Genomic DNA, 13,945 nt, shown 5'->3' with positions numbered 1-13,945 from the left:
AATGTGGAGTGAGGCAGACCTGCTTTTCAATCACAGCTCCAGCTTTGGCTTGGAGTCACTTACGTACCAGAGTTTCACTTCCTCTTCTGTAAAACTGGAGCAAAAATCCTGTAGCTGGTACAGGACTTGTAAGTAATGAATACAGAGATCCTGACACAGTACCTGGTATTGACGGAGAGTTCGACACAGAGACCAATGGAACAGAATATGGAACCCAGGAATAACCCCACAAAATATGATTTTGACAGAGAAACAAAATAAATTCAATAGAGGATGGATAGTCTTTTCAAACAAATGGTGATGAAGTGATTGGACATCCATAAGCAAAAAAAAAAACTTAAACCCAAGCCTCATTTATACAAAAATGAACTCAAAATTAACCATAAAGTAAATGTAAAATGCACAACTATGGACCTAGAGGTAGGTGTTGGGTTTTTTTAATATAAATTTATTTTTTTACTGATTTGTTTTTGGCTGCATTGGGTCTTCGTTGCTGAGCGCGGGCTTTCTCTAGTTGCGGCACACGGGGGCTACTCTTCATTGCAGTGTGCGGGCTTCTCATTGCGGTGGCTTCTCTTGTTGCGGAGCACAGGCTGTAGGCGTGCAGGCTTCAGTAGTTGTGGCACGCAGGCTCAGTAGTTGTGGCTCGCAGGCTCTACAGCACAGGCTCAGTAGTTGTGGCACACGGGCTTTGTTGCTCCGTGGCATGTGGGATCCTCCCGGACCAGGGATCGAACCCGTGTCCCCTGCATTGTCAGGCAGATTCTCAACCACTGCGCCACCAGGGAAGCCCCAAGAGTTCTTATATATGTGTCCTGTTTGTTCTGTGTCTCTGGAAATCCCTGACTAATAGAACCACGAATCTGTTCTTCATCTCTAGAATTTTGTCATTTCCAGCATGTTGCATAACTGGAATCATACAGAGAATGCAGTCTTTTGGGATTGGAATGATCCCCAAAAAAAGATGAAATTAATAACTTGGACCTCTGCTCTGCAAAAAGAGAAAGAGAAAAAGAGAGGGGGGTACAGGAAGGGAGGGAAGGAAGAAAGAAGGAAAGACAAGTTATAGACTGGGAGGAAATATTTGAAAACCACCTATCAACAAAGGACTTACATCTAAAATATACAAAGAACCCTCAAAACTCAATAGCAAAAAAAATCTCCAAACCATCCAAATAAAAAATGGGAAAAGACATGAACAGACATTTTACCAAAGAGGATATATGGATGGCAAATAAGCACATGAAAAGATGGTCAACATTAGAACCGCTGTAAGACGTCACTACACACCTATCAGAATGACTAAAATCTTAAAAACTGACGACACCAAATGCTGGAGAGGATGTGGAATAACCAGATTGCTCCTGTATTGCTGGTGAGAATGTAAAAATGGTTCAGTGAACTCTGGAAAAGTTAGGCAGCTTCTTATAAAAGGAAACATCACTTACCATATAACCTAGCAATTGTAATCCTGGGCATTTATCCCAGAAAAATGAAAAGTTACGTTCACACAAAAGCCTGTACACAAATGTTTATAGCCGCTTTATCTGTAATATCCAAAAACTGGAAACAACCCAAATGTCTTTCCCGGGTGCATGGTTCAACATACTGTCTATACCACAGAATCCTAGTCAGCAATAAAAATGAATGACTATGACTCATGCAATTACTTGGGTGGATCTCAAGGGAATTATGCTGAAGGGAAAAAACCAATCCCCAAAGACCGCATTCTGTATGATTCTAGATCTATAGCATTCTTGAAATGACAAAATTATAGAGATGGAAAACAGATTAGTGGTTCTGTTAGTCAGGGATGTCCAGAGAAACAGAACCTATGGGATACATACAGATATATATATAAGAGGAGATTTATTATAGGACTTTGTTCACATAATTATGGAGGCCAAGTTCTACCATCTGCCAACTGTGAGCTGAAGAACCAGGAAAGCCAGTGGTGTAATTCAGTCCGATTCCAAACGCCCAAGAACCAGTAGCACCGATGTCTGCGGGCAGGAGAAGATCAATGTCCCAGCTCAAAGAGAGCAAATTCCTCCTTCCTTGGCTCTTTTGTGCTCTTCAAGCCCTCCATGAAATGGATGCTGCCTGCCCATGTTGGTGAGGGCAGTTCTCTGTACCCAGTCTATCAATTCCAATGCTAATCTTTACCGGGACCACCTCCCAGACACACCCAGACATTATGTGTACCAGCTCTCTGGACATCCCCTAGCCCAGGCACGTTGATACATAACATTAACCATCACAGCGGTGGACAGGGATTAGGGACCGATAGGATTATTTAGAAGCACACTGTTTAAATTGCAAATAGTTGAGGATTCTCCAAATATCTTTCTTGGTTATGGGTACGTAGTTTTATTTAGTTATGGTCTGAGAACAAACTTTTTATGATTTCTATTCTTTTAAATCTGTGAAGGTTGGCCAAGAATATGTTCCACCTTGGTGAATATTCCATGGGGTCTTGAAAAGAATGCGTGTTCTGCTCTTGTTGGGTTCCATACATGTCCATTAATTCAAGGTCTCTGATGACATAGTTCAGTTTTCTATATCTTTGCTGATTTTCTAATTGTTCTGTCGTTTCCTAAGGGAAAAGTGGCAGTCTCCATCCATAATGAATGTGTCTTTCTCCTTTCATTTTTGTTAGTATTTGCTTCATGTACTCTGAAGCCCATGCACACATGTAGGATTGTGATAGCTTCATGGAGAATTGTAATGTTCTTCTATATCTTTGGTAACAGGCCTTGCACTGGAGCCACTCAAGTTTTTTTTTTTTTTATTAGTATCTTTTAACCTATGTATGTCTTCATATTTAAAATGGATTTCTTACAGTCAGTATATACTTGAGTTTTGCTTTTATATCCAATCTGACAATGTCATTTATTAATTGGTACATTTTAACTATTTACGTTTAATGGTAGCTCTTTTCTATTTGTTCCATCTGTTTTTTTGTTCTTTTTTTCTCTTTCCCTGTCTCCTTTTTCTTACTTTTTAATTTAATTTTTATTGGAGTATAGTTGACTTACAATGTTGTGTTAGGTTCAGGTGTACAGCAAAGTGAATCAGTTATACATATACATATATCCACTCTTTTTTAGATTCCTTTCCCATATAAGCCATTACAAAGTATTGAGTGGAGTTCACTATGCTGTACAGTAGGTCCTTATTAGTTACCTATCTTATATATAGTAGTGTGTATTCGTCAATCCCAATCTCCCAATTTATCCCTCCCCTGCCCTTACCCCCTGGTAACCACAGATTTGTTTTCTACATCTGTAACTCTATTTCTGTTTTGTACATAAGTTCATTTGTACCCTTGTTTTAGATTTCACATATAAGTGATATCATATGGTATTTGTCTTTCTCTGTCTGACCTACTTCACTCAGTACGACAGTCTCTAGGTCCATCATGTTGCTGCAAATGGCATTATTTAGTTCTTTTTTATGGCTAATATTCCATTGTATATATGTACCACATCTTCTTTATCCATTTTTCTGTTGATAGACATTTTGGGTGCTTCTATGCCTTAGCTATTGCAAATAGTACTGCTATGAACATTGTGGTGCATGTATCTTTTTGAATTATGGTTTTCTCCGGATATATGCCCAGGAGTGGGATTGCTGGATCATATGGTATTGGGTTGGCCAAAAAGTTCGTTTGGGTTTTTCCAAACATCTTATGGAAAAACCCAAACAAACGTTTTGGCCAACCCAATAGTTCTATTTTTAGTTTTTGTTTTGTTTTGTTTTGTTTTGTTTTTTTGCGGTACGCAGGCCTCTCACTATTGTGGCCTCTCCCGTTGCGGAGCCCAGGCTCCGGACACGCAGGCTCAGCAGCCATGGCTCACGGGCGCAGCCGCTCCGCGGCATGTGGGATTTTCCCGGACTAGGGCATGAACCCGTGTCCGCCTGCATCGGCAGGCGGACTCTCAACCACTGCGCCACCAGGGAAGCCCTATTTTTAGTTTTTTAAGGATCTTTCGCTTCTTTCATTGGTGTTAATTGAGCTTCTTAATGGTTCCATTTATCTCCACTGTTGATTTATTATTATACCTGTATTTTTAATTATTAGTGATTTCCCTAGTGTTTACAGTGAACATCTTTAATTACTGAGACTCTGTTTTCAAGTAACATTCTACTTCATGTGTTGTATACAGATCTCATGACAATGTATTCCCAACCCCTCCCTCCCATCCTCTGGGCCATTATTATCAAGCTCTTTACTTTTACATGTGCTGTAAACATGTAATACACTATTGCTCTCTTTGCCTTACTTCTCAGAGTAATTAAAAGGAAGAAAGCTGAATTTTATTTTCAAATTCATTTATTTTATTTCCGTCACTTTTCATTTCTTTGTGTAAATCCAAGTTTCTACTGGGAACATATTCTTCCCCTTAAAGAATTTCGTTTAACATTTCTTAGTGCAGGTATACAGGGGACGAGTTTTCTCATTTTTGTCTGAGAAAGTTCTCCTTCGTGCTTCAGAGATATTTTTGCTGTGTACAGAATTCTGGATTAGCAGGGTTTTTTCATCCAGCACTTTAAAGATATAACTCCATTGTCTTCTGTCTTACCTGTTTTATCATGAGAGGTCTGCTGTGATCCTTAGAATTGTTTCTCTGTATGTAATGTGTCTTCTTCCCCTGCTGCCTTCAAGATTTTCTCTTTGTCTTTGGTTTTTAGCAGTTTGAATATACTATGTATACAGATTTGTTGCTGTTGTTTTCCCTGCTTGTTTTTTTCTTAGCCTCTTTGGTCTGTGGTGGAGTTTGTCATTCATTTTGGAAATATTTAGGTAAATAATGTCAGCCATTATTTATTTAAATATCTCTTCTGTTTTTTTCTGTCCCTCTTTTCCTTCTGGGATTACACTTACACAGATCTGGTACTATCTGATACTGCCCCGCCGACCTTGGGTATTCTGTTCTGCAACCCCTTTTTTCTCTTTCTGTTTCAATCTGATTAATGTCTATTGACCTATCTTACTGTTCACAGCTTCTTTCCTCAGGTGTGTAAAGTCTACTGATCAGCCCTTCAAAGTCATTCTTTACTTCTATTATTGTGTATTTTTATTTCTAGCATTTCGATTTGACTCTTTCTTACTCTCTGCTGAAATTAACCATCAAGTTCTGCATGGTATCTACTTTTTCTATTAGAGTCTTCAACTTATTAATCAGTTGTTTTATTTTTTTAATCTTTATTAACTTTGTTACAATATTGCTTCTATTTTATGTTTTTTGGGTTTTTGGCCACAAGGCATGTGGGATCTTAGCTCCCTGACCAGGGATCGAACCCGCACCCCCTGCATGGGAAGGCAAAGTCTTAACCACTGGACCACCAGGGAAGTCCCTAATCAGTTATTTTAAATCACATCCTATAGTTTCGATACCTGTGTCATACCTGTCTTGTTCTGTGACCTGTCTTTTCTCTTGTCAATGTGTTGGTTTTCTCCTGTCTTTTCTTATGCCAAAAATGTTTCGTGGCAAGCTAGCCATCTTGAGTAGGGCAGTACAGACTAAGGCATATCGTTCTGATTCCTTCCCTTTTGCTGCATGGAGTTTGGATGAGCCTAGTCAGGATGTGATGCTGCCCTGGTTATCCAGCCTTCACATCCTTCTAGTTGTATCTTGTGTTTATGGTGGGGCTGGTATTTCCCATTGTCTGCTATACCTTTGTGCTGAGCCTCACCTCGGTGAGGGTCTCTCTCCATATTCTTGCCCCTTTTCTAGCAGTACATTGCTGTTACTCACAGCTTGTTAGCCTGGGTGCAGGAGGCACAGCCCAGAAGGGTAATGTTTCTGTTGTTCTGATTAAGCCTCTATCTTTGGTGGGTGCTGTGTCCCTGGATCTGGGGGGAGGGAGTGACTGGAAAGGCCCAGTGCCCTAAGACCAACAGTGTGTGTTGCCCTGCTCTCTGCAGTTCCTTCCTTAGCAGATGGGAAAGGTCCGTGAAGGACACTTTCTCAGAATTCTGGCCAGTCTTTTTCTGAGCACCAGGTCAGGTCCCATGGAGAGGGGCCTGCAAGTTCTTGGGAATTTCCCTTATGTCTGTGGCCCCCAAGGTTCTGTATTCTTTCACTAGGCTACACCCTTCCTTTACCAACTTGTTAACAATTTTAGCTGAATTCTTCTTAGTGGGGTCCAGCTTAGTGGGGTCCAATTAAGCTCATGTCCATCCCTCCTCAAAGGCACCTGTCTTTCCATCTGTGGCTGGCCCGTTGCCTGTGACTTCAGCTCTCAGACGGGTTACAGGAAAGTTGTGAAGCTGCAGTTCATCTAGCTCGTTGTTATGATACTGGTGGGATATTGCTCCTTCGGCTTTTCACATCCCAAACAGAAACCAGAGGTCTCCACTCTTTTTTAGAAAATAAGTACTGAAAATTGGTTGCTGCTTCGGTTATCCTTTGTCCAGGCTAGTTTGAGATGATGCCTATATGTTTCCAGGTTAAAAGATAGAAGAGAGTTTTTTCAAAGGGGGAAAAAAAAGGTTGCAGGTTTATTTTGAAAAGTATTTGCTGTTCCTGACATTTGCCACCAGAGGGCAAGTCACCGCGTCACTCCCCCTCTCACCGGGTGAGGCCAGGTTTCCAACAGGGAAAAGTAAGTGTGTAAAGTGAGAGGCAGAGGCAACGGAAGTACCTGAGGCTCACAGAGGCCTGTTTTCGAGGCCGCTCTAGGCTGTACAGCTACAGGTGGGGCTCCTGGGCCCTGCAGCCCCAGCCCTGACCAGCGGGCCATAGCTGTGCCCTGTGCACAGAAGACGCCTTCTGACATCCAGGCTGAGAGGCTGCCAGGAGCCTGCTGGGTGGTCAGGCTCTAGCACCTTCAGGTGATTCCAACCTTCTGCTTTGTGTGTTGGGGCGGGGGAGCTGGGGGGGGGGGGGGGGTGTCAGGGTGGGGAGTCCGGGAAGTCCATTCCAGCCCAGCTACTGAGTGTAGGAATTTCCAGGAGCCCTTTGGTAGGGAGGCTGAGGGGGGCTGTACAGCTGTACTACTTTAGCTGGTTTATCTGAAACAAATAAACCAAAACCACAGTGGCTTCATGTGATAGGAGTTTGGTTCTCCTGCAGATAAAGTCTAAAACAGGTGTTCCTGACGGGCAGGCAGGTCCCCTCCAAGTGGGGAGTCAGGAGCGCATTCCTGATCTCTTGTAGGGCTGCCATCATCAGAAGGCATCACGGCGGGAAGGGGTGAATGGGAGAAGGCGCACCCACCCCACAACCGCATGGCCCAGGACTTCCCCCAGCACTTCTGCTCACGTCCCATGGGTGCGAGCAAAGCATGTGCTCTTTCGTAATGCTAGGGCGGGGGCCTGGGCAGGCGCCCTCAAGGCACCTCTCCCCTGGGAAGGTGGACAACCAGACCCCAAATCGCCCACGTTGCACCCACAGAAACTGCTCCTAACAGATTATTCTAGAACAATGTTTCCCAGATTTGCTTGATTTTAAGACCCACAGAGGATGCTTATTTAAAAGAGTCCTTGGGCCCGTTTCCTGGACACTGGTTTGGCCATCTGCATGGCGCCTGGAGTGGGTGCCTTTACCAAGCCCTCCAGGGAGCCATGCTGCCCTGTCTACAGAGGGAGCCTCTACCCCCTGCCCACACCCATGGGTGGGAAGCCGGGGCAACCCTCTCTCTGTTGTCGTGGTGACCCTTGGAACTATGGGACTAGCTCCTGGGTATGGCCCAAGGGAGGCTGGTCCTGAGCTATCCTGCAGCCCTCCCTGGGTGTGACTACCCTACAGCTCAGCCTGGGGAGGGGCAGCCTGTGTGTCACAGCCACACAAAGGCAGGACTGAGCAGTCTGTGTCCTAGGCAGACCAAGTGGCCCCTGACCTCCCAGACCAGAGCACAGTGCCACCCAGCCGCATCGAGATGAAAAGGAAATTCTGGAGCAAAGCTGTGTTTCCCTTATGTGAGGGGTTAGGGGCTGGGGTAGAGGAAGAGGATTATTTGTGTGTCTCTAGCAACTGGAGGGCAGCACTGAGTCAATGTTTCTGATTTCTTACCAGAAAATCAATTATTAACGGCATTCAATCGTAGATTTTATGTATTTATTGTTTATTGATTTGTCTTTTCTGTTTTTGCCATGATTCCCTTGTCATGAATCTTGGGGAAGTGACACCAGGTTCATGACCAGCATGGGGTGGGGGAGGGGGGGAAGTAAGGAGAAGGTAAGGTAAACCCCAGGAAGGAGCAAGGCCCCGTGCATCCTGGAGTGGTGCCTGGGGGCTCAGTGTCCCCAAAGATGGGGCTCTCGGTGCCAAAGGAAAGCAGCGTGTGGGAGGCCCCATGTGTTCAATCAGGCACAGGCAACATCTGGCCGCCAGCACAGGAGCAGGAAAGAGGCGCTCCAGGGCCTGAATAGGCAAGGATAAGCCTGAAACAGGGAGGCCCCCATCCATGAGCTTTCAGCTCCTAGCCCACTTCCCCCTCTAGAAAGGGGCCCGGCCACAACTGCCTCCTAGGCCGGTGCGACAGCGGAAGCGAGACCTCCCTGTGGAGGCCACAGCAGGGTCTGAGTGTCACACCTGAAGGTGCACCAGGCCCCGCACCCACACGTGCCAGCCCCAGCGTTTGGGCAGGCTGGTTCCCCAGGCAGCACTCAGGGCAGCACACAGCAGCTGGCCTGGCGGAGCCCCAGGCTGTGTTACTCTGCTGGGGCTGATGCTCAGGTGAGGCCTGCAGGGGAGCTTAGTGCAGTCCCCACGCAAGGCTGCTGCCCAGAGGGCAGAAATGGGATGGCTACTATTCTCTCCCCGCATTCTTTCTGTCCCTGACAACAAGAGCAAGCCCGTCACTAGGGAGCTGATCCCACCAGGCTCAGAAGCTCCCAGCAGATGCCAGACAAACCTGTAAACAGCAGCCTCCAGCCCAGCCTTTCTGAGGAGGGCAGGGGTGTGTTTTGATGAATCCATCCCTGGGTGCAGTGTGAAGCCCATCTCTCCTCACTGCCTTGTCCACCTACGCGTTCCCTCCTCAGAAGGCTCACTGGTCAGTCCTAGAAAAGCTTGCCAAAGCTCCCTCAGCCTGCTGTTCACCCTCAGGGCGCTATCACCACCTGACAGCCTGAGCTGTATGTCACCTGTTCATCCTGTCCCTAGTACAGGATGTGAGCTCCCTGTGGCAAGGGCCACAGGGTCCGTGGGTCCCGCAGCGACACAGAGCAGATGCGCAGGCAGCCCTCGCTCCCCTTCTCTGGGAGGAGATGGGCGGGCCTGGCCCCACGCCCCCTCCCAGGTGACCTTGCTCACTGCGCTGTCTGGCCTGGGTCGTTCGTTAGAAACCACAGAAGCAGTAATAGCTGTTTTTTGTCTGCTGCCCAAGGACGGCAGCTGTCTTTTGACCCAGGTCAAGCCCAGGTCTCCAAATGCTCTTCAGCCTCCACCATAAAGAGGAAACTTTTTAAACCGTGGTACGTTTGAAACCTCGGGCCTTAACACCCCTCCTGGCGTAGAGGTCCTGTGTACAACTCCATTCGGTTTCCTCAATCATGGAGACACCTGGTCTCGGTGGCCTTTTCCTGTCTTCCCTGGGGGTCACGGGGACTTCGAGCCTCCCGTCCCCGCCCCCGAGCCACCTGGCACGGGTCTCTCTCTTTTGCGTTCCAGCCGTGATCCCCCTGACGGATTCAGAGCACAAGCTGTTGCCTCTGCACTTTGCGGTGGACCCCGGGAAGGACTGGGAGTGGGGGAAAGACGACAATGATAACGCCCGGCTGGCCCAGTAAGACCCTACCCTGTGTCCCCTCCCCTGGCGCCCTACGGGGCGGTCTGTCTCCGGGCTTCCCAGGGAGGGGCTGGACACGGCGCCCCTGCTCCTCGGGGCTGGCTGGCTGCACTGGCGGGGTGCGCGAGGGCGAGCTGGGGCGCATCTCACTCGGTGTTGCTCTCTCGATAGCCTGATCCTGTCGCTAGAAGCCAAGCTGAACCTTCTGCACAGCTACATGAATGTGACGTGGATCCGGATCCCCTCTGAGACCCGGGTGAGCCTGGCGCGCGCCGGGACGGACGGCAGGCGCACTCGGCCCGGGGCGGGCAGGCGAAGTGCATCCCAGCCTTGCCCGCGGCCCCGCCGGGCGGCTGGGCTGCAACGCGTGCCTCTGTGCGCCTGTGCCTGCGAGTCTGGACGTAGGCGCGCGCTCCGGCTACGGGAGTTTTTGTCCCCTTACTTTCTCCAGAGCGACAGGAATAAACACGCCCACTCAGAAAACAAACCGTAGGCAACTCACAACACAAAACTCTCTCTTGCCGAGATGGGAACACGATGTGCTGCCACGGAGCGGAATTAACTATAAAACTGTGTGTGGGTCCTTGGAAAAGGCAGGGAACCGAGGGCGCGATTCCTCGGCACCCCCTCCTTTTCTTCTTCTCTCCCCTCTTTTTCTCCCCTCCATGAGGGGAGGGCTGTGAGACAGGGGGCTGGCGCCCCACTTGGCCCCCTACCCCAGGGAGGACCCATGCTGGCCCTGCCTCCAGATGCTAAGAGGAATTCGCTTTAAGTATCTGACTGATGTTTTTGTGATCTCAGTAGTAAAGTCCCAGGAAAAGGGATTTGTTTAAAAAACAAAAATTACAAATAATTGGCCCTCCCCAGACATAAATTTACTTACCCATAAAGTGGGGCTCGTAACGAATATTTTTTAAGTTTCATGAGGAAAGCAAGGAGGGCAGTGCCTGGCACACAGTACCCAGGACAAACTGGCACTGCTCAGAGTGCTTTGTACTCCAGCGTTTACATGTATCTAAACTTCACAGGGCTCCCTGAGGCAGGTCCCGATACCCCATGTTACTGATGGCACGAGTGACAGTGGATGGCAGTCTGGCTCCAGAGTCCAGCTGCCTGGAGTATGTCATGACGTGGCTTTGGGTGTTCTTTTCTCGCCCCCACGAGGGCTGTGAAGGCAGCGGCTCTAGATCGAGAATCAGGAGACTCTCAAGCTGGGACACAGCTCGGGTTTCGGGCAGTGAGGCTGGAAGCCACACCGCGGCGGCGGGGTCTGCCTCCACCGGCCGCGTGGGGCCAACTGATCTCTAACCTCCTCCCGTCCCTGCCCTCCCTCTCCCCTGCAGGCCCCTCTGGCGCAGCCGGAGTCCCCGACGGCCTCGGCGGGGGAGGACGTGCAGTCCCTGCCCGACTCGCTGGACTCGGACCGCGACTCGGTGTGCAGCAACTCCAACAGCAATAACGGCAAGAATGGCAAGGACAAGGAGAAGGAGAAGCAGCGCAAGGACAAGGACAAGACCCGCGCGGACTCTGTGGCCAACAAGCTGGGCAGCTTCAGCAAGACGCTGGGCATCAAGCTGAAGAAGAACATGGGCGGCCTGGGCGGCCTGGTGCACGGCAAGATGAGCCGCGCCAACCCCGCCAACGGCAAGCACAGCGACCCGCCCGAGCGCGGCAAGGAGAAGAAGGCCAAGGCGCGCAAGGGCAGCAAGGAGGAGTCGGGCGCCTCGGCCAGCACGTCGCCCTCGGAGAAGACCACGCCGTCGCCCACGGACAAGACGGCGGGCGCGTCGCCGGCCGACAAGGGCGGCGGGCCCCGCGGCGACGCCTGGAAGTACAGCACGGACGTGAAGCTGAGCCTCAACATCCTGCGCGCCGCCATGCAGGGCGAGCGCAAGTTCATATTCGCCGGCCTGCTGCTCACCAGCCACCGGCACCAGTTCCACGAAGAGATGATCGGCTATTACCTGACCAGCGCGCAGGAGCGTTTCAGCGCCGAGCAGGAGCAGCGGCGCCGCGATGCCGCCGCCGCCGCCACCTCCACGGCCAAGCGGCCGCCGCGCAGGCCAGAGGCCGAGGGCGCGCCGGGCCCCGAGCGCGCCTCGCCGGGCCCGCCGGCCGGGCCTCCCACGCAGCTGGTGCTCAAGCTCAAGGAGCGCCCGAGCCCCGGGCCGGCGGCGGGCACGAGGGCGGCGCGGGCAGCGGCGGGCGGCGCGGCCTCCCCGGGCCCCGGCGGCGGCGCGCGACGCGCGGGTGCCAGCGGACCGGTCCCGGGCCGCAGCCCCCCGGCGCCGGGGCGCCAGAGCGTCATCCACGTGCAGGCGGCGGGCGCGCGGGACGAGGCGTGCGCCCCGGCCGTGGGCGCGCTGCGGCCGTGCGCCACGTACCCGCAGCAGAACCGCTCGCTGTCGTCGCAGAGCTACAGCCCGGCTCGCGCCGCTGCCTTGCGCACCGTCAACACGGTCGAGTCGCTGGCGCGCGCCGTCCCAATAACCCTGCCCGGCGCGGCGGGGGCGGCGGGCGCGGCCGAGCCCAAGTCGCAGACCTACACCAACGGCTTCGGCGCGGCGCGCGACGGCCTGGAGTTTGCCGACGCCGACGCGCCGGCCGCGCGATCGAACGGTGAGGGCGGCCGGGGCGGCCCCGGCGCGGGGCCGGCGCAGCGGCGCTGCCAGCGCGAGAACTGCGCGTTCTACGGACGCGCAGAGACCGAGCACTACTGCTCGTACTGCTACCGCGAGGAGCTGCGGCGGCGGCGCGAGGCGCGCGCGGCCCGGCCCTGAGCGCGCGCCGCGGCCCCGCCGGCTGAGCTGTCCTCTCCACGCTGTTGGTGTCTCCTCCGCGCCCTGGTCCACCGGGAGGCCGGCGATCCTCTGTCCGTGCTGTGTACGTGTTTGGTCAAACGTTCCTAATGGTGCCTGAACCTACACTGACGCCACTCAGGTAGTAGACGGATAGGAAACAAGTCATACTGTTGGAAGTGGGTGTGCTAGCTAGCATCTGCCTCGTACCTGTGGAAACTCAATAGCCATTGCAAGGGTATTTTTGTTCTTCAGTAAGAGAAATAAAGAAATTTGCAGCCCTTTGTTTTTAGAAGGGAGTGTTTTACATGCCTTTTTTTTTTTTTTCTTTTTTCCCTAACCCGGCGACTGACCTCTTCCATGTAGCGGTCACCTGCGTGCGATTGTTGCCACCTAGGGTTTCGAAGCAAACGCGCGGCCCCGGGACCGCGGTGGCGGCTCTGCCTCGGGCTCCCACCTGTGCCCCTCCCGGGTCCCTGGAGGACAGGGAGGTTGGCCTCCCACTGGCGCCCTGGTGGTCCCTGTGACCCTTTAGGAATACACGGCTCCATCTCATAAGCAAAACTTCCTCCCACAGTCCCCGGCTCGAGCGACATTCACACTGCCATCAAAGTCGCGGGCGTCTGTAGGATGGGCACCGGACAACCTACCTCGCAGGGCGCGGTGAGGTGTAGCGATCACTCCCGGTGCCGGGCAGCTCAGGCGACAGGAGCTTTCCAAAGACACCTTGGGGCCCAAAGGCAAGGTTCCCAACTCACAATTTGGAGTTGACCATATATGAGCAAAGATGACAGCCTGCTCACATTTCTCCTTCGAAGACACTTCCACAATGCTCTGTCACCAGAGTGGCCCCTAGGAAGCGACCATCGGTGCCCCAGGAGAGAGGCGAGAACTTGACCCTGCGGTCACTGTGTAAGCCCCCTCTAAGCCGCCCTGAAATCCGGCCTGCGCCTCTTTCCGGAGGGGAGGGGCTGAGGGCCGCCGGGAAGGAAGCCCACCCCCACCTCCACCTCCACCCGCATCTGTCTGGGATCAGCCAGGTGGAGGGGCACCGCTCCCATCGGGGTCCCCTCTGCAGGGTGCGGGTAACCCTGACTGTGGCTCCAGAGCACATGAGGGGCAGCCCCATCCCTGAGCGGTCCCTATTTTGGTGCCTCCTTACATTTCTTGAGGAAAAAATAATGTGTCCTTAGCTACCCTGTTCTGAGCAGCAATATGCAGCGTCTTCCTTCCAAGATTACCTCTGGAGGATACCGTTCTTGGCCAAGGACACTGAGGCGTTAAACCTGCCTCACTAAGGAAAGATCTCGTTTCCAAGAAATACAGATACGATGGGTAAAATCCTCACTAGCAAAAGAATCCTTTAAAACCTGTGAGAGCCTTAGAATAGCCTCTAATAATCCCAA

General features: G+C 51.5%; 1 protein-coding gene across 2 annotated transcripts in view; it reads left to right on the top strand.

The window, feature by feature from the left end:
- LOC136117958 (OTU domain-containing protein 7A) overlaps positions 1-12,831 on the top strand; it is a 174,639-nt gene extending 161,808 nt beyond the window's left edge. Inside the window, exons 9-11 of one of the 2 annotated variants that reach the window (XM_065870993.1) lie at positions 9,624-9,738; positions 9,913-9,997; positions 11,085-12,831. In XM_065870993.1, the coding sequence (XP_065727065.1) occupies positions 9,624-9,738; positions 9,913-9,997; positions 11,085-12,521 (1,637 nt within the window). In that variant the 3' untranslated portion in view covers positions 12,522-12,831. The remainder of the gene's footprint in view (positions 1-9,623; positions 9,739-9,912; positions 9,998-11,084) is intronic. The other variant, XM_065870992.1, reaches the window with a different exon arrangement.
- The last annotated feature ends 1,114 nt before the right edge of the window (positions 12,832-13,945 follow it).

This window comes from Phocoena phocoena, chromosome 2, assembly GCF_963924675.1.
Source record: "Phocoena phocoena chromosome 2, mPhoPho1.1, whole genome shotgun sequence".
Taxonomy (NCBI): Eukaryota; Metazoa; Chordata; class Mammalia; order Artiodactyla; family Phocoenidae; genus Phocoena; species Phocoena phocoena.
The sequence above is the reverse complement of the archived record's forward strand: the minus strand, read 5'-3'. Positions and strand labels throughout refer to the sequence as shown.